This window comes from Falco peregrinus, chromosome 1 (genome assembly GCF_023634155.1).
Source record: "Falco peregrinus isolate bFalPer1 chromosome 1, bFalPer1.pri, whole genome shotgun sequence".
Taxonomy (NCBI): Eukaryota; Metazoa; Chordata; class Aves; order Falconiformes; family Falconidae; genus Falco; species Falco peregrinus.
This window is the reverse complement of record NC_073721.1, coordinates 43,713,859-43,733,982: the sequence shown is the minus strand read 5'-3', so window position 1 is coordinate 43,733,982 and position 20,124 is coordinate 43,713,859. Positions and strand designations below refer to the sequence as shown.

The window sequence follows — 20,124 nt, the reverse complement described above, 5'->3', positions numbered from 1 at the left end:
TAATTTTCTGTCATCACTACCACACTCCCTGACATTCAGGATCTCTGCCTATTTGCACTTGGTCTGAGTTACAAATAGCACAGTTAGATCATTGTCTGGCTTCTTTAATTGTCTATCTGTGAGTACTCAAGCATGCAAGCTTTAAATTCACTTTCTGCAAGCGTTCATGTGTGTAAATCTCCAACTGCTTGAATGTTCATGGAAAGTGAATACAAAAGAGGCATAAGCATGGCCAAAATGAACTCATTTTAAAATTTGAGACGGCAGTCATGGAAAATGTTTCGTAGTACTCATCCAGCTTCTTACCAGAAAACCACATTTCTCACGTGTCTCTGAAGCAGCTCAGAACCTGGTTGGTCTGATTTCATTTTCCTGAAGTCTCACAGCATTGTTAACGTTGCACAGTTGCCCCAGGTAGCTGCCACCAGCTGTGCTCTGGAACACGTGTGAGCCGTGCCCATTGCAAAACTCTGCCGTGGGGACTGTCCCCTTCCTGGGTCCCTGCTTGTGCCCCAGCATGGTGGAGTCCAATCCCCTGGGCTGAGATATTTTGTGATTTTTTCTCAGAGCCAGTTGTGCCCCTTGTGTGAGGGGTTGTTTGCTGCTTGGCAGTGGTTGTGGGAACACACTGGAGATCAGGCAGTTCTGATTTACTCTTTGCCTTCACCATAGAGCAAGAAAGCTCTAACCTACCTGGATTCTCACCAGCAACACCAGCTAGATAAACAAACCTTACATCACCTTCACAACTCGGTCAAAGGAGTATTTTATGTATGAAAGGTGATTTTGGCTCAAACCCAAGTAGGTACCTTTGCTTACTGTGCAATATATGCATATATCAGTCAATTCCAACTGCCTGGCTCACTATTGACGAAGAGAAGTGTGAGAATATAATAAAAAATTTTGCTGCCTTAGGCTTCTCTAGTTTGCTGCCTTTCCCAGTGGCCAATATGTCACTCAAGAGCGATTCATTCTGTATTTGCAAGTGGAATTGTCTCAGCTGGACATTAGAGTCCCACTGGATGGTTCCTCTGTCTTGACCATCTAAGAAATGTGGCAAGTGATTCATAGCTGTGACAGTCACTGCATCCTGAGAGGCTGCTGATCCCAGCTGGCCACCCCAAACAAGAGTGTCAAGTCTCCGTCCATGTGCTGGGGCAACAGAGGGGCATTCATCCCAACCGCTTCACTTAACAGCGTGATGAAGGCTTGTGTTGACCCATCGGGCTGTGGTGGTGGCCAATGTTTTTGGGGAAGCCTCCCTCCCAGCCTGCCATTCCTGTTCTCTGACCAGGAGATGAGATTAGGCTTATCCTCACAAGCCTCACATTCACATTTTCTGTTAGGCAAGACGTGATGTTGTGTGAGATGTTCAGTGGCCCATCTCACTGACGACCTCATAAGCCTAAGGATTTTCAGAACCTGAGTTTACAGGGGCAGAATAGCTACTACACCATTCCTTTTTATATACAAATATTTGTAATTTGTGTAGTATATACCCATCTGTAGAAATCTAGAGTTACATGGAGTAAGGTTTCTGTCCTCTTCCACAATTAAATTAATGTTTCTTACCCAGGTCTAAGTGTTTGATGATATTTAAGAAAGGATCTCTTTAACCCAGTTTCGTTGAGGTTTTTAGTCTATGAATGACTACAGTCAAGATCACATTTTGGGGTAATGATATGCATTAAACTCCCTGGAGGCTGGGTCCAGTTCATGTAACTCCAGGATTCACACTCTGATCTACCAAAACATGTAGGTTTATTCTCTATTTAAGTCTTACAGAAGCCTTGAACTGGCAGAGGTGAATTTGCAGGGACTCAAGGGGAGCCCACTTTTGAAAACATTACTGAGCTGTGAGTCATTAATCAAGTCCATTTTCCTATCTGTGAGATGGCAGTGATAAGATTCACAGATCTTTCCAAAGCCCTCTGAGATACCAGGGTTAAAACCCACCTTCTCAGGGCTGCAGTCAGGAGCTTCCTGTATGTCCCAGCCAGGCACATGAGGACGGCAGTGAATGCTGTGAGATAACGTGAGCTGAAGGGGGTATTTGCTCTGCAAAATGATTATACACAGCACTTGCGAGCTTGCCAGGGGGAAAAAAAATTGAGCGTGTTAAATGGAACTCTGGCTTTCTTCAAAATATCTCTCTGCCGTGGTCTCTCCAGATGCTCAGGTTAGTGGCATTCCCACTGCTCTGTGGCATGCAGGCAGGAGAGGAGGGCTATGGCATGTGTGCGGGTGAGGGAGAAGCATTAGAAGTTGTGCATCTGCAGGACGATTGCGTTGGATGGCGGGGAGGGACTGCCTGAGATACCAGGAAACCTATTCTGCATCTGGGTTCATTTGGTATGAGCAGGAGAATTCCCTTGACAAGAGAGGCACATTTCTAACACTTCATTGGATCACAGACAATAAGAATAACCTTCACACGTTGCCCTTTTCTCTTTAAATTAGTAGTGATGTCCTGTTTGTTCATGTTTGCCCAGTACTTTATCTTCCTTTCTTCCTTGGTTGCAAACAGCTGTGCTCTTTTTTTTTTTTTTTTCTCTGCCCTCTCCATTTTCTCTCCTCTCGTTACCTTTCTTTATCTCTACTTTTCCCTTCCTTCTTTTCTGTACTTTGCCTTTTCCCTGGGCTGCTTGCTCCCTTTTCGTGTGATTATTTGTGAAAGAAGAGGGAATTTATAGCTCTCACTGGATTCTGTTACCAACTGTTCCACCCATCTGACCTCTCTGGATCTTGCAGTCCATGACTCTGTGCCAAATTGTAATGTTACCATAGTATTTGGGAACCCAGCAAGCATTGTGGCTTTCATTAGTTTTTAGTAGTACCTCCCATGTAGTTGAACATAGCCAACGGTGAGAAACGTAAAAGTACAAGTGCCTGTTGTTTCATCACAGCGAGCCCAAAGCTACAGCTCAGACCTGTGCTCCACGTGCCTCCAAAAAAAAGGGTTTTGCACAGCGTGCTAGATTAGCCTGTAAATGGCATAGGAGTCGCCCCTCAACAGCACAGTGCAACAGCTTCTTGGAATCAACAAAAGCTCATTTCTTGTCTTTGTTAAAGAGTGGAAGGTTGTACTTCAGAGTGAGAGGCAAGGGAATAAGTAGGGGCGCTGAGGTGAACTGAAGGCAAAGTGACTCTGTTTATCAGGTAAATTACCAAGTGGAAGGAGTAGAAAATATCATTGTTTGGCACAGGGGAAGGCACTAGAAATAGGAAATGCAGGGCAGATGCCCTGGCAGTGTGTGTTGTGTGGTGTCCAGTCCAGCTAGGCACTTAAACTGGTTTTGCATTTCTCACCTGGCCAGGAGACGTTGGCATTATAATTGTCCTCTCTGTGCTGGCCATGCCTGTTCTGCTCAAGTAAATAATTAGTTTCCTGGACAGATAAGCTCTTCTGTCACCAGTTTGTCTTTCAAGACTGATACTAATGATAACCCATGTTTTCTAAATTCTTTTGCTCCCTGTCTTTGCTTCCTTCTTTCTTTCCAGGGCACCCAGATGTTGAGCAGCCCTGTAAATCCAGTGTCAGAACTTGGAGTCCCAACTCAGCAGTCAACCAACACACAGTGCCCCCAGCCTGTCCTGAGCCTCAGGGCTGCTACCTGCAGCTGGAGTTTCGTTATCCCCTGACTCCAGAGTCCCTCACAGTCTGGGTGACATTTGTTTCCCCGGACTGGGACTCCAGTGGAGCGGTGAATGACATCAAGCTGCTCACCATCAGTGGGAAGAACATTTCTCTCGGGCCGCAGAACGTCTTCTGCGATATCCCATTGACCATAAAGCTGGATGCAGGACAAGTGGGTGAGGAGGTGTATGGGATCCAGATCTACACTCTGGATGAGCACCTGGAAATTGATGCTGCCATGCTGAGCTCTGTCCCCCACAGCATGCTGTGTGTAGACTGCAAACCCATCCAGTACAAAGTGGTTCGGGAGCCTCCTTTCCAGTCTGGATCTCCAGTTGTCATCTCAAACCTCAGCAGAAGATTTGTCGACACGTAAGTACTGCTTTCCGCTTTCCAGAGAGCCGAAGAACAATAACCTGTAATGTCCAGTATTAAAATTGATTTTTAGTATTTTGAACTAGATAGATGTAACAAGTATCACCAAGAGAGGATATTCTAATAGTTTCCCTGTGGAACAAGGACCATCACACTCAGGTGAAATAGCCTGAGATTTCACAAATGATTGTGAGAAATGTCAGGGCTAGTTGTGCAGAGATGCGAAATTCAGGCTTTCCTTAACCCAGAAGGATATGCAAACTCCCTAAGCTATGATAAGTTAAATGTTTAAGATAACCTAAATGAGGACCTCTGGAGTAACATGGTCATCGTTTCCTTAAATATAATTTGAAAGTAATATTTTGATGGAGGAGATAGATGGCTCTCAGTGCTGGAGCACCAATTAATTGTTCGAGAATGCGTGCAAAAAAATAGTATGTTCAGGTATATAAACGTATTTCAACCACTTTCATTTCCTTCTTTCATATGTCACTGAAACAAATTGTGTTGGAGTGAGATTGTTCTAACATAGTAAACATGCCAATGCACTAGTTTGTTGTAGAGACTGAGTTTCATCCCAGGTGCACTTATGCTCATCTGTCAAGGAATGCCTGACTGTTGAGGAAATATTCTTAAAAAAACCTACAAAAGATCCATGATCCACCCATAGGTATTCCAAAGCAGCAAGAAAAACATCTTTTACATAGCATGATTCCCTAGAAAAGATTCACTCATCTGTGGGAATAACATGAAGCTCTTTTGAAAAATGAACACCAGATAAAAGGAAACCTGCTAAGAAAACTGCACTCTAATTTAGAAAAGATGATCTAATTAGTACAGCTAATATCAAGGAAGCATACATCATTATGGTCTTCTAAAGCATGTTTAAATATAATAAAAATGATTAATTAACAATTCAGTAATCATGAGCTACCATCCCTTTCATGGCCCAATTATACAGCTCAGAAGATGCAAATTGTCCCTACAGATTTAAAAATTCAAGGTAACTAACAGCAATGAATATAAAAGCAAAAACCCAGGACATCACTGAGTTTACTCATGTGCTGAAAGTTAAGCATGTGCTTAAGTGCTTTCTTGGGTTGTAGCCTTATTCCAACACTTAGCATGAAATGAATATTGGCATATTGGAAACATGGAAAAGGGTGAATTTTCCCAAGGTTTTGCTGTGAAAGCATCTTTGCCTGAAACCTGGCCCACTCTCATTGGAAAATGGGACTGGTTTGGTTTGAAATATTTGCATACCTTAGCACAAGTTCCCACAGAATCAGGTCCAGTTTCGAGTTCATAACAGAGTGTGAAAGAAAAAAAAAAGAAAAAAAAATAGCCCAAAACATAACTTGTATTCTGAGTTCTATTTCCTTGTCTTTTATTATGATTTTGTGGGTCACTTCCAGCTTACAGCTAGAAGAAGTGAAAGAGTAATTAAATCAGTAGACAAGGATTAATGACGATTTTCCTGCATGTCATGGAATAAATCACAGGGGTAACGTTACTGTACCTGTTTGTATGTCTCACCTAGTTACACAGCCAGCTAAAAAACACAAAATCTGTTAGTCTTCTGGGCTCTACCTGTGACCAGGAGGCAGAAATGGATGCTCCTGGCGGCTGGCACAGCCAGCCACCCCGCCAGATCCCAAACAAACCCTGTAGCCTAGCTGGCCTCAGGTCACCTGTGTCTTTCCAGGGACTTCAGGGACAATCCTGCCAGTGATCTTCCATGAGACACTTGGACAGTGTAGCCTTTAGTTACTGGGCGAGGAGTCTTAAATACTTGTAGTTGGTTTTGATTGAAGACTTCCGCATGTGTTTGAAATTTTGAAAAGTGAGATGATTTGTTTATCCTCGTACGTACGCAGCATTGATCCATACCCTCTGGTGATGGGGTCACACAGATCCGTTGGCTGACGCTCTGTGTCCAGGCTGCTGCTGGGCCATACCTTGACACATGACAAATTCATTGAAACTGCATGGAGCTGCGGTTACGTGGTAGAGGCAAAAGCAAGATGAATTAGCACCTTGTGCAAAGAATAGCCACGGTCCTTATACGCCCTAAGCAGGAAGGGATGAAGATGCTTGGAAGTCGGGGACAGAGGTGCTGGGCTGTGCTCCTGCGTGGGTATGTTTGTGTGGAGGTAGATGCAGCCTGTTCGCATCTGCCTGCTTGTCTCATCCTGTACAGCTGGAATTCAGCATATCTGTGCAACCAGACTTTGCAGCCCCTTTATCTCTCCGTAAGCCCAAGCCAGTTACCCCTTTATGCTTTTGTGTGTTTTCCATATTAAATAAAATAACCCCCCCCACACGTGTTCTATGGAAGGTTATTTTGAAGGCAGTCGCATATCTTTACTCTTGCCTCCTCTGACCTTGATCTTCACTGTCTTTTTTTCTCCCAAAGAAAATATTTGCTTGCACTGTTATCTGTGAGCAAGACCCTTTCCCCAGGTGTGGCAATACTGAAAGAAAAATTAATTTCTCCTACCTTTTTCCCTTCAAAGAGAGGGAACTTCTCTTTAAGCTGAGAGGAGAGACAGCCTTTAATGGATAGCCCTTGCCTAGTCAGCACTGAGTGCTCCACAGAGGAGAGTAAATAACTAGAACAGTGGAAACCTTCTATTAAGAAATGCAAAATTATGCCAGACCTTCTGTTCTCAAGCTGGATTTTAATCTCAGCTCTTGGCTCAAGCTGAAGCTAACAATCTTTTCTAAGGGACAGGACCTTTTCCTTGGCCCTTACAGAAACCAGGCAAGATACACTCAATTCCACTGAGTATGAACAGCCAGAACTGCTGGTATCTGTGACACAAAATGAGAGTCAGAGCCTAGGAAGACAGCAGAAAGCTAAATAAATCAGTGGGGAAAAAAAAAAAAAGAGGTCAGGCCAGGTGCAGCACAGAACTGCTGAGTCTTCACACCACAGCGAGTGATAAGGAAGGAGCCTCATCTGCAAGTCTCAAAGTCTCAGCTCACAATTTAATCCAAAGTGTGGGTTGTGCTCATGCATAGAGGGTTGCACTCTGGCTGTTCTCTAGAAATAATGTGCAAGATAGTCACAATAGTGAATGTAGTAATTGCTTTGCCCTCGCTTTGCCCTCACTGTAGCACTTTTATGCTCACATCATTGCAGTTGGGATGTAATCATTGCTCTTGCATTTGTTTGTAGCAACCACTGGTTTTTTAAGAGCTCAGTGACAAGTGAGTGCCTATAACGAGATGTTCTCCTGAGGATGTCACAGGCAGTTAGGTGCCAGTCCCACTGGGACAGTCTGGGCTGAGCAGCCCGTGTTCCCCATTGCACTCTCAGAAGCCAAAGCTGCAAGCAGTGAGCAGCCGGGTGTGCTGGCAAGATCCGTGCTCTCCCCTCCAGCAGGCCAAGCTGAAAGACACCAAGATTAGTTTTGGAAAGTTGTCAGAATAACTGGAAAAGTTTCTAAGAATTGGAAATTTTCCCAACTTTTCTGCCACAGACTTCGTAGGAAACCTCAAAATGTGGTGGACGGTGACGGATCAGGTCATCTGTGTGGTGTAGTTTTTAGGCTTTTTTCAAGACAAAGGCTTTGACTGAAATAACCTTAGAAAGAATCCCAGCATGAAGCCCTGGTACGAGTTTTGGTTTTGCAGAGTTGAGTGTCATTGAGAAGCAAGTGTGCTGTCCTGTGATACATTCCTCTGAGCCATTCCTACACTGACTAGAGCTTTAGTACCTAAGTGACACCTAGAGATACTGCATTCGTACTTGAAAAAGAAAGAAAAGACACAGAGAGAGAAACTTGCATTTCCTCACATTAGGGAATATGCTTTTCTTCCGTGTTTGCCTATTTTACACCTACATTCTATGGCTAAACCTTTTCTGTTGCTTGATAATAGCTGGAGGGGACTGGTCATCATCTGAAGTAAATACAGTATTTTAAAATATTTTGTTAGAATCAGGAGTTCCATTCAGTGCTAAGCTTGTAAACTCCATGTCATTCACTGTGTTGTAACTCCTCACCTAAGACAGTGGAGTGTGGCTGTCACTCAGGCTCCGGGGCGTGATTGCAGAACGACTGAGAAATTACCCTCATCAAGACCACAGGTAGCTGGAGGGCTGCTGTCACATGGGTCCTCAGCATTGCACTTCAGCATTGTACTATACGCAAAATAATTGTTTCAAAATTTGCGTTCTTGATGCATTTGCCATTTGTTACTGGTTACCATTACTGTTAATCAGAAGGGCGTATGATCAGTGACTTGTTGGTAACTCTAGGCGATGAGTGGTTGAAGGAGTTCTATGAACTGAAAACAGTTCTTTAGTCTGAAGGTTCCTACAAATGTGAACAAGCAGAGAGGCTGGAGAATCAGCAGTGACTATTCAGAATGAGTAATAATTCATTACAGCCAATTATTGGTGTGCCTTTTAGCCCCTGGACTCAATAGGAAGACTGCATGAATATCACAGTGATGATATGTAAACCCGAGTCCCTGCCGAATACAACACTAAACTTTCATGGTGACATCTATCCTTATTATGGCATTCTTTCCTTCATCTTGAAGATCTATTCCTCTATTTTCTGAAGGTCTACCAGCCAGAGGAATGTATGATCTAAAGCAGCTGAAATGAATTGCCAGATCCATCTGTCATGAAGATAATTAAGACCATATTTCCACCCAAACGAGATACAGATCACTGGGTGGATGTTCTCCCAACACCAAAAAGCTGAAGCCCATATTATCACCATCTTCTGCTTACCCCTCCTCCGCAGTTACTATGCCAAACCTCTCTTGATATGCCAGGAAATACTGGGGAGTATCTAAGATAGGGCTGAAATGTTAAGAAAGCACTTTATATGCCCAGATTTATCTGCAAGAGCTGCTAGGTTGTCCGTGTGATATCGGCATGCTACACATCTGGATTCCCAACAGGCTTTAGAACTGTATATGGTATTCCAGATGTCCTTGTGCACGAATACTTAACCAGCTACCCTGGAAATGCTTTGCCTTGATGCGTGCAAGGACCTTGTATACTTTTTTTGTGGATACATCCCACTCATGGTTCATAGTTGTCTTGAAATTGAATAAATAACAACCAACTGCTTCTTCCCGTCTCACCTGCAATGAAGAGCTCCCAGTGTATTCTGAGTTTCTTGATCCTAACATGCATAATATTGTCTTATACCACCATATGCACCATTTTGAGACACCCAGTCCTGTAAATTAGTCATTTCTACATTATAACTCCATCCTTCTCTGCCTTGACTGAGCCTATTTGCCAGTTCTGTGTTGTCTGCAGATACTTGGACTTTTGAGGTTCAGATCTTTATTTGCGGGAAATGCTTATTAGTTAACCTCAAAGGGATAACTGAAAGGCAAATTTCCATTTTCATTCAAATTTCTCTTTCAATCCAACCTGTTCCAGCTACTAGAGTTAAGACCAGGACAGTGTCATCTCTTGTTGAGTCCCTAAGTATTTGATGCCTGCTCTCACAGCTAGCAGTACCAGAGACATGCCATTATTAAAAGCATTTGTTCTTTAGTCTGCATCTAGTTTTCTTTTCCATAACTGCACAATTCTTCATATTATTTCTCTCTAGTAATATATTAGAGATCCCTATCTGTATCCATATGAAAGTCTACAGCTCATCTCCAGTAAAAACACTTTTTCCAAGCTTCAACAGGAACAAATTTATTCACACTTTCTTGCTCATTCCTATAAGCTTCCCTAAGATTAGTTTGCAGTGCTGCATGGACTGAGCTATTCTGAGCATTCCCAGGAAGCAAACACCCTTCTGTCCCACCAGGTTTCCCTTATCCCTATAATTTCCAGTTTCAGGTGCAACACTAGCACTGCTAGTTTTCGTTTAGCTCTTCATCCACCGTCCTTGCATTAAGGAGTCACTGTTTCAGTTGTTGCTCTCTGACCCTAGTTTCCCAGCTGGATTAGCAGCCGTGCTGTCACTGTCTGAAAGCCTCCGTGTGTCAGTGAAGAGCTCGGAGTGTATCGGAGCTGCCTGTGGTCAGTTTTGGCAAAGTTGTGAAGTTTAATACTCAGCTGGTGTAGAAGAGTGTAGCAGTCCCGGAGCTTAGCGGAGGTGCTGGCAGTCTGCTAGCCAGCATCATCTGTCTTGGTGCCTCTCCCAGGCCCTGTCTAGCCTTGGCTGCCTTGGCAGCTCCTTCCTTGTGCAGCCAGTATTGATTGCCCTGTTTCTGCTTAATGAACCTGGAAATTTCTTGTGGTGAAAGAACAGAAAAGGATGGGACAATTGCCTGTCCCACGTGTTCCCTTCCAACACTGGGAAACTGGTAACAGCTTCATCTACGCTGATGGAGGTGAAATGCTGGTAGGAAGGAGACTCCTCCATCCAGCAGCATCTTCACTGACAACATACTCCTGGGAAATTATTTCCTTTCCCAAACCATGTGACCTCACCTCTGGCTTGCATGGCAGCAGGGAGCTGGGACTGGGCAGGGGTGACTGATTCTGCTCCCTATGCCAGACAGCAGCGTGTACACCTGCTCTGCACCGAGGGCTTGGCAAGCCGTTGAGAGGAAGCTCCTTTTCCATCTACTGTTTCTGCATCCTTCCTTCACATATGTTCTGCTGCTGAATACTGAGGTAGCGGTTGTTATTATTTATAGCTGCCAGTAGTGTGCCGGGCATTTTACAGAAGAAATACACCAGGTGCCTTCTTTCAGAGAGCTCACGATTAAATGTTAGAGGCTAGCAGTGCTACTGCTCTCGGGGATTATACATCTCCACTTGGCTGATGTGACTTGACAGCTGGAAGCCACACTCTGGTGGCTTTCCTTCTTTCTTGCTTTCTTCATTAAAGGTGCCAGGTTATCTTTGTGAAAGAATAAAATCTGCTTCCTGACCCCACACACAGAACAGATAGAGCAGTTTTCTCCCTTACCACCCTCTGCCAAATTGCCTTAACCCTGCCCTGGAGAAGAGAAAGAACAATTTGACGGTCTGTGCCAATTCAGTAGGCAGCTTTTCCGCTAAGCCTGTGCAAAGATGCCATTTGGTGCCAGCTGTAGTGATAGATTTGTGATTCTTCGCTGTTGCGGTTTCTTATGTAACGCTGTAACTATAGCTGGCACTCGACAAAATCCGTAGCTCCTGTTCTGGCTCGGCCGCACATGATGCAAGAATAAGGTAGTAAGGGTGGGTTGATATCTTTATGGGTTTGTGATCCTGAAACAGGGCAGTCCAGAGGAATTTTTCAGCCTGGGTCTATCTTTGAAGGGTGAGATTGCTCTGAATGACCCATAGCTGCCTCTCGCAAAGAAATGACTTGAGAGCATGGGAAGAGCCAGGAAAGAGGGACTGCCCCATTTGAGGAATGACGCTTGGCCTCGGGATCAGCTCTGCTCCAGCCAAAGGCTCCACAGGGACTGCTGCCACTTTCGATTCACATCTCCACTGTACCTCTTGGATGATATTTGCCTGATCTGTAGAGAGATCAGACCCATAGACTACAACTTAGCCATATGCAAATGTCCCTGAAAAAGCAAACATTCACGGCTGTCCTATTATTAACCAAATAATACTATTAGAAACTGATATATTTAATCACTCCCAGCCAGGGTGGAATTTGAACTCACGACCTAGAAGTAGTAGCAGAGTTTTCAGCTGCAGGGGAAAAAAAAAAAAAAAAAAAAAAAAAGAAAAAAAAAAAAAGAAGGTCAAACAGGACTTTTCCTGCTGGGCAAAATAATTTATTGCAGGTGAAACAGTCTCAGATATGTGGTAAATTAGTCTGTGCATTATCTCATGGATAATAATTTCTCTCTGATGTTTGCCTTCTTGTGTGCATCTTTATTTTGGGCTCTAAATAAGATAAGAAGCACCAGAAATCTCCCAGGAATAACAAATGCATTTTCTTTGCTTGATTGAGGAAAGAAATATTGGACAGACATGTGTTATGCAACAATTTAAAAATAACTCTCTTGTAAAACTTGGAGTGAGCCTCAAATACCGCAGAAGAAGCAGAAATGTGTTACCTACCTTTTTATCAGCAGTGTCAGCCAGTACAGCTTTTTTCAGCTACTTTTACTGAACTATTGGCCTGATCATTTCCTGGGCATTTTATTTTAATATATTTTCCTAGGAAATGAATTCCAAGTCTCTGTTAAATTTGGAGTGGAACTGCACTCAAAGAGGCAAGGATTTGGAAACAACGCTGCAGTGAGACTAAAATACCTGTGCTGTCCTTAATACCTCATTGGATACAGCGACAGACAAGACAGAAGCCTTTTAGGTGTATCATCGCATGGCATGGCATGAACTGAGCACACTGCGGGCCCAAGGCACCCATCGTGTGGTTGCTTCACCCAAACTTCATCTTAGCCTTTCTGGCCAGGAGCTTCTTCAATGCATGGTGACACTGGGCATCTGCCTGCTGCTGCCCCCATTCCAGCATTTTCCTGGAGCTTTTCGTGACAGGAGGGGCAAGCTGGAAGTAGAGCTCATTCTTCACTGAAAATTGTACCCCAGAGAGGGTGCCTGGAATTGGACACCCCAAATTATCAACCAGTACTAAAAATACTGGCCCTGAGAGCTCAGGGCAGTAAAGCAGCTCATTTATTCACAGTGGTACAGATTTTTTTTAAATGTAAGACCAGTTGCGGATGTAATGACAATAGGGGAAATTAGCTCATGATGGGATTTTAGAAAGAGGCTAGTGGAAATATGTTCAGTAATGTTCGGTTATTAAACCATTAAAGATGCCACTGGAGACCAGCTAGTAGGATTTCTCATAATCTGAAGTGGTTTAAGGCAAAACACAGAGCCCCTAAGGAGGGAAATGACAAACTGTTCCTTTGGAATAGTCACCTCATCTCCTCGCCCATCTCTGTGGGCTCTGCTGTGCGGCTTGTGTGACAGCACATACGTCTCGCTCATGCGTAGGCACGTGTACCTATAGGCTCCCTCCCTCCTTGTGAGGAGCAGTGCCCCAGCCCCCACGCCCTTACCCTCCCAGCTGGGGTTTCCTTGAGGAGGGGTGGTAGAGGTGAAACCAGAGAAAACTGCAAACATCTGTGTTCACTTGGGGCCCAATCTAAGCCCCACTGAAAATGCACATAATAACTCCCCCTGGCTTCAGGAGCCTTTGGATCAGGCTCTGTGAGTGTCTGCTCCCATGGCTCTGTTTACCATTTTGGTGGGATTACGTGGAAATGGGAGGGTATTAAGTTCTGAAAATCAGGTCTTGGCTCAGGCCTGTTGAAAGTAAATCCTAGAGGTCAGGTCTGGATTCAGAGAAGCTGAAAAACATTATTTTGCCAAGCTGATAGCCCTAAATTGGGAAGATGCTTCTGCCCACAGGGAGAGCTGAACCTGGCAAACTGGCCCGGGGCTGAGGGTGGCAGTAGACGGGCTCCCAGCCCCAGCAATGAACTGTCGCCATCCAAAAGCTGAGGGGCAGTTGTTGGGGTCCCAGACCCTTGTGCAGGGTGCACACCAGGCACTTCTGCGGTGTGGTCTGAACCAGCGCTGGAGCCTGCAGGGCTGCTGCTGCTGGTGGTCCTGCATGGAAAAGCCGTGGCACAACTGGGATGTCGATAACATTGTGAGTAATCAGGCAGTGCTCATTGAGAGGCACGATGCAACAGGCAGGGGGTTGCCAGTGATGATGACGGCCTTTAAAGCCATTCACCTGTCCTAACCTGCCCGCCGCTTGTGTTACTGTTTTCTCCCTGCCACGCTGGTGCATGGGAGCACTGTTCTCGGGTGGTGGATACTGGCACCAGTCCCTAGAAATCAATAGGGAAGTGCTGGTTTCCACCAGTCGGAAATTGGGCCTTCTGCATGTCGTGTCCCGGATCTTTCCTTCCACGGTCAGAACAGAACAGCCTTCCCTCCCATGGTGGCTGCATCTGAGCTTCGTGTTGAGAAGCGCTCCCATCTCAGCTTAAGCTCAGAGCGCAGCCGTGAAGAAGCAAACACAACAGATTTCCCCCCTCCTTCCCTGCTTCTAATAGCAACCAGGTGCTCTGACACTTAACCTGTGTGCTGCCGTGAAATTGCTTGTCTAGTGCAAACACCCATGTGAGGCCCTGGGCCTCCAGGATTTCCTTTATCCCAGGATTTGTAACCTAATCTCATTTAGATCCCCCATTTATATCATCCACCTTAAAAATTCATAGGTTTTGTTGTTGTTGTTTAAACATGAATAGAAAATTGCCTTTTAACGTGTAATTTTTTTTTTCTTTTGAGAAAAACCCAGGAAATATCTTTAAGGCCTTGGCTGCAAACTTAGTTTTTTATTAAATATGCTACTGTGTTTTAAATTGGTACCAGGCAAATACTTGGACGATTATATCAAAGTCTGCTGGACTTAATCAGTTACATATATATCTATATGCTTGCTACTTAAAAAACTTACAGTTCTCGCACGAAGGACAGAAGAAAATGATCACTGTAAAAAACCAAATGTGTTTGAGGTCCTAAGCAGGACCTGGCTTTCAGAGCGAGGTGCTACAGACCAGCACGTAGTCCTGTGCCAGGGCATCTTGTGCAGGCAGGGAGCTGGTCTGAGCAGCAGATGCACATGTTTGCAGCTCAGAGGAAGAGGTGAGCAGCTGAGCTGCAGTGATTTAAGCCTGGACTGTTTTGCTCAGGTCTCCTAAAGTTGCTTGAGTTTTACACCGGCGTAAGTGAGAGCAGAGCTGTAAACTAATGGCTTGTTTTGATTTTGTGGTGATTGTGAGAGTTGGTGATGACTTTGGTTCTTAGAAGTATTTAATGGAGCAAAGGATTTTTTCCTTTTCCTAACAGGCTGGTCCCTCAACCCTTGCCTTCAATCTTAAATAGGCGTGGTCTCCATGGTATCATGTAAGTGGATAAAGTGGTTGGTTTAGGCATTAGTAGAAATACCTTTCTGATAGAGTCAGAAGGAAAAGTTGAGTTTGGACACTGTCTTGATGCCACTGCTTTGTACGATGAGACTCAGGGCTTCAGACAGTAGAGACACCTGATGGTACAACACATACCTCACCAAGTATTCAACTGAGATTGCCTGTTCAGGTCGTTGGTAGCTCTGTCTTTCTTCCTCAGAAATACCCAGTCCAGGTTTAAGCTGGGTTTGGGAGCAGAAATCCACCGTACCATCCCCACTCTCCCATCCAGCCCATGAGCATTCATTTAGTACTTCAACCACCCTCTTCTGATTTGCTTGTAAACAAAACATAAACAATGTGCTGGAGGGCACAGAGCAAACCCACCACCCCTGTTGGAACCTGTCTCATCATGGATAGAGAGAAAAGCCTCTCCAAGGCTACTTCCTTGGCATTTATGTCTTCTGAGTCAGCTCAGTGTCTGAGAGAGAGGCAGGAGACTTGTTTTGAGGCCTTTGCACCTGCCATGTCACTGGGCTTATCCAAACAGCAAGAGATCGGATCACAGCTGAAAAAACAGCCCGTCGCAAGAGCTCAGGATTTTTGACATCCTTCTTTTGTTTACAGCATCCCACCCCTCCTTTCTCCCAACTGCAGAGCCAGGCAGGAATTCTCTTTATTATCTTCTGCCGTGCTTCTCATGCCATTTTTATTAAAAGAAGGAAAGGCAAGGCAAGGGGGAGCGTGTGTGAGAGAGGAGATAAAAGAAGAAAACAGTCATATTTGTTGTACAGTCAATGGCAATGCAGGAAAAAGAATGGGACCTGGGGAGCAGATCTGTTTGCGTTGTCCTAAACCAACCCCATCCCCTGGGTTAGTCTTTATCAGCTACTTTTGGAGCACCTGAGGCTGGGGGAGCCTGCAGACACTGCAGTGGTACTGCTAAGGGGTAAAATGCAGCACAGCATAATGACCGACTCTTAAGTAGCAATGAAGAGAGTGGTGTTAGCTCCTCCTAGAAACACCAAGCCCTGGTTCAGTGTCTAGGACTGGGAGGCTCTAAGCAAGTCTGAGAAGTGTCGTGCTTCTTCACTGAGTTAGTGGCTATTTGGGGTAATCCAAGACCTCAGTAAATGACGCTGGGTGTTCTGGCAGCTGCGAGCAGCTGATGGGGAGGAATTGGACAGCTCCAGGTGGCGGAGGACAGGACAGGAGGTGGCATAGACCTTCAGCTTTTTCGTGCGGTTGTATTCAAGTGCACCTCAAGCAGCTGATCCAAACCGTTGCAACAAGGGAAGATGTGGGGTCACTGCTGTTTGCCACCAGCAGATTTCCTGTTTTGCTCAGCAAGGCTTCCTTGTGATTGAAGAAGAGCAAAGGTGACAGTGTTGGAGGGCAGCGGGGATGGTGCTGGCAGACCGGAGCTTGTTCTGGCCTGCAGAGAGCTGTCCAGGAAATGCTGTTGTTTAGCTCAAGAGTTTGGTGGCTGTTCAAAGTCAAAGATGGGTCCTTGGTGAGGATGCTTGAGGTGTGGAATTTGCCTCTTTCACATGACACTGCCTGCAATAACCATAGTTTAACTGGGGATGCCTAAGACTTTGTTGTCCTGTCCTTAAGCAACAGGAATGCTGTCTGCTTTCATTGCTTTCTGGCCATTTATGTTTTCATAGGGCAGAAGCTGGGATCAGTCTTAAGTATATTTTCAATTTTGTTGGAAACAAGTCTTTGCTGTATAAAAACCCTCCCTGCTGTGATATGTAGTTGGAAAAACATATATGCCATTGTAGTAGGGAGAGAGGCATGGGATGTTTGCTTTCCCTCGGTGCTTTCATTGCATCTCAAGTGGGTCCTGTGTCCTCAGACGCTGAAGCCCTGCAGTGGGCACAGAGCAGATGGGGCTGGGGCACTGTCGGCCCTTGCAGGTCTGCTGGCACTCCAGGGCAAGCGTGTTGCTTTTATAAATTCAATGATCTTTTAAACTCACCTTGATCTGAGTAGAAAACAACTTCCAGAGGTGTAATTTTTTCCTGTAAGTTTTACAGGAACACCCAAACTAAAAGCAGAGATCTCTTGCCTGGGGAACACAGCAAGGTTAACTCAACTGCCCAGCCTCCCCAGTAAAAACAGGAAAAGAATTAGAGGGTTTTATATTCCTGACCCTGCATCCGTCACTTGCCACAGCAGACAGGAAAGTTGCCCTCATGGTATTTCACACGGCACATCCTAATTCCCCCTCTAAGCAGAGGGCTTGAGTCATTGCTTTTTAATAAGACTGCCTCCCCACGGGCGGAAGCTGCAGCGATCAATGTGGCTTACTCAGTTCTCGAAAAGGTCATTAAAAGACCATAGATATAAATTTAAAAGAGTGTTTGTTCACATCCTTAATGTTAAAGATGTTCTTCTCTCTCCCTTTCTTAAGTAGCATTGTACAAAGCTGCCGTGCATCGGACCTGCCTGACAGCAGAGTGGAAAGAGCAAGTTATCACTGCCGGGGTGCCATCAGCTTCGAGAGAAGGCAGGAGAGAAAATAAATGGTCAAAAACCACACTTGTATCACACTTGGAGCAGAGCTTACCTTACTGACATCTCCAGATATAGTCTGTAATATCGACCCTGGTGCCCTATAACTATATGGGAGAGAATGAATTCTTTTTTTGGTTTTTTCCCCTGCTTTGTTCCTGCATTCCTTCCTCCCTCCCTCACTATCGTACTGGATTACTGCCCAAAGTATTGCACATATCATCCCTTTAGCAGCTATATTTTTCCGAAATGTGGGTACTGTGAAGGAATGCTAAAACTCTCAGTTGCTGCCAATATGATGCATTTAACAGTTCAGGAGGGTATAAGTATCTCAGGTTCCAGTTGTGGAGACATGAAATGCCACATCCAGCTCAGTCAGGTTTTAACACTAGTTGCATCAGGCCAGAGTGAGCTGAAAGTGCTTGTGCCTTGATCTTTGCGCTCCTAACGTGGCTTTCTGGTGCTTCCATCCAGGCGTGCCTCCACCTATGGCTGCGTGATGCTGGATGGCACCCCTGGGGCAGGCGTGCTCCCATTGCTGACCTCCTCTGGGCACAGCTGCTTTGTTGGTGCTGCCCTGGGTGGGACAGCCAGGCGCTCATCTGCTGTCCTCAGCCAAGGGGAAGGTTGTGAAGCTCCATGTTGCTCTGGACTGGGCTGTCCGAAAGGGGAGCTGGGGGAAGAGTGGCCTCACAGCTCCAGTGGGGGTCTGGAGAGGTGGCTCCCCATCCTGCTGTTGCAGGGACCATATGTTTCCAAACATTTGTCTTCCCCTTCTCTATATTCTAACCAGGGACAAGGATATTACCCTCATAGTTCATGGGGTATCGTGAGCATAAATAGTTCAATAGCGATTTTGTACCCAAACTGTGTAGAAGTAAGGGAGACCAGGCTGTGCAAATACCTAAATGTATCTGTAAGGAGTCAGATATTTTGTTCAGCTTCTTTTTTGGAGAAGAAATGGATTTTTTTTTATTATTATTTTTATCACTAAACTATAAGAATCATTTGCCTTTCATGACATATCATTACACCAGAACTTTCTATTTTTGAACAGCAGGCTGTAGTTGGAAATCTCCCCTCCTTACACAGGTGACAGGATTAGACCAAAGCCCATTGCCACAAAGCTATCAGTCACTCTTCTCTGATGCCCACAAGGTCCTCTCTCCATACTGTTTTTTATTCACAATCCATATAATTAAATATGCTAGAGTTCTCCCCACCTAATAATTTTCATTTGCAGTTTTCTGTCTTATTCACCCCATACATGTTCATCTCCAATCACCTAATAATTCATAAACACCATCTTCTCTCCCATGCTTAATTTAGTTCTATGTCTTCTTCCATTATGCTCTGCCAACATCCCACCCTGTACATAAACAAATGTGAACTTTTCCTGTTTTCCGTTTGCTTACATGTATACACAGGCATACACAAACACTCCCACATACTAAACCACGCTCGCAGAGGCACACTTTCTGCTGTTAGCCGCATGCCTGCCCATCACTTATGGGTATCGGTGGAAATCACACCAAAATTCAGTATCTGAAAACTACTGGTTTACACTCATGCGTGTGATCTCAGTGCATCAGGAAGCAGCATGGGTTTATTTTGTAGCTGTTACAGCTGCCTGATCTATTCATTTGCTAAGTCTTTTCAAAGAATTGAAGCTTTTTTGTGGTTAGCAGATTCCCAGTGACAAAATCCACATTTATGCAAGTATACTTATTAATCTTAACTACTTTATGAACAGTTTTGAGAAAGAACTTGAGAAATAACTGCTCTTTAATAATCAAAGCTTGCCATTGCTTTGATTTTATCAGTATATATCAAAAACTTCCCATCTTAATAAGTGGATTTATCTGGGAGTGAAGTCTAGAGGAAACCCTCAGTATTATACATCGATGTGTGTTCGGCCACTGAAGTTTCTTCCTGTAATTTTTTTTTTCTTTGTTCTTTTAAACAGAGCCCAAGGGCAGAAGTTTGAAATTCTTCATTTTGAATAAACACTCTTACCAGTACCTGGGTAGATGTCTCCTCAATCTGTAGGTGAATTAAGAAACTGTTTGTGTGCTACCTGAACACTCAAATTTAGCTAATAGGAGCTATAGACTGTTGCTGACAGGAATAAGGTGAAAAAGCAACGAGAAAGCCATTGTGTTGTGTTTTCATTCCACTGAATTTCACTCCCCATTTCACTCCCATGTGCACTAACAAAGAATCAAATCCCAGTGCCATTCTCGTGCAATTCACTCAGTGGCAGTTACTTTGCAGGCATACTATCCATGAGAAACAGCTTTGTTATAAAATATAGTGTGTGATATTGGGGTTTAAGTCATGCTTGTTAATTTAATGAATGTTGTTAGGAGATACTTATTTCACAGTCTTGAAGATTTCAGTAACTACAGTCCATTGATATCTACTTCAATAGTTTTGTTGCTCTGTATGGTAGATATATCTCTTCATAGTACACACCTCATTAATAGATGCTTTTTTACCAAGTTCCTGTGACAAAAGGACATGTATATTACTGTCAGTAATTGGGGCAATATGAGCATAGTAAGGAGAAGATGGGCATGGGTTAGGAAAGAGCTGGGTTGTATTATGGGCTTTGCAATTAGCTTGATTGATGATTTCAAGAAAATCATTTTGCCTTTGCCACTCTGAGGCTTTACAAATCAGCACAACGAGGATAATGGTAATGAGTTTTTTTGTGGAACGTTTTGACTTCTGTTAATGTAAAAGACATTGTAAAA

General features: G+C 44.4%; 1 protein-coding gene across 1 annotated transcript in view; it reads left to right on the top strand.

Annotated features, from left to right (window-relative positions):
* PAPPA (pappalysin 1) overlaps positions 1-20,124 on the top strand; it is a 184,459-nt gene that overhangs the window by 71,488 nt on the left and 92,847 nt on the right. Inside the window, exon 7 of the mRNA XM_005231279.3 lies at positions 3,502-4,009. Coding sequence (XP_005231336.1) covers positions 3,502-4,009 — 508 coding nt within the window. The remainder of the gene's footprint in view (positions 1-3,501; positions 4,010-20,124) is intronic.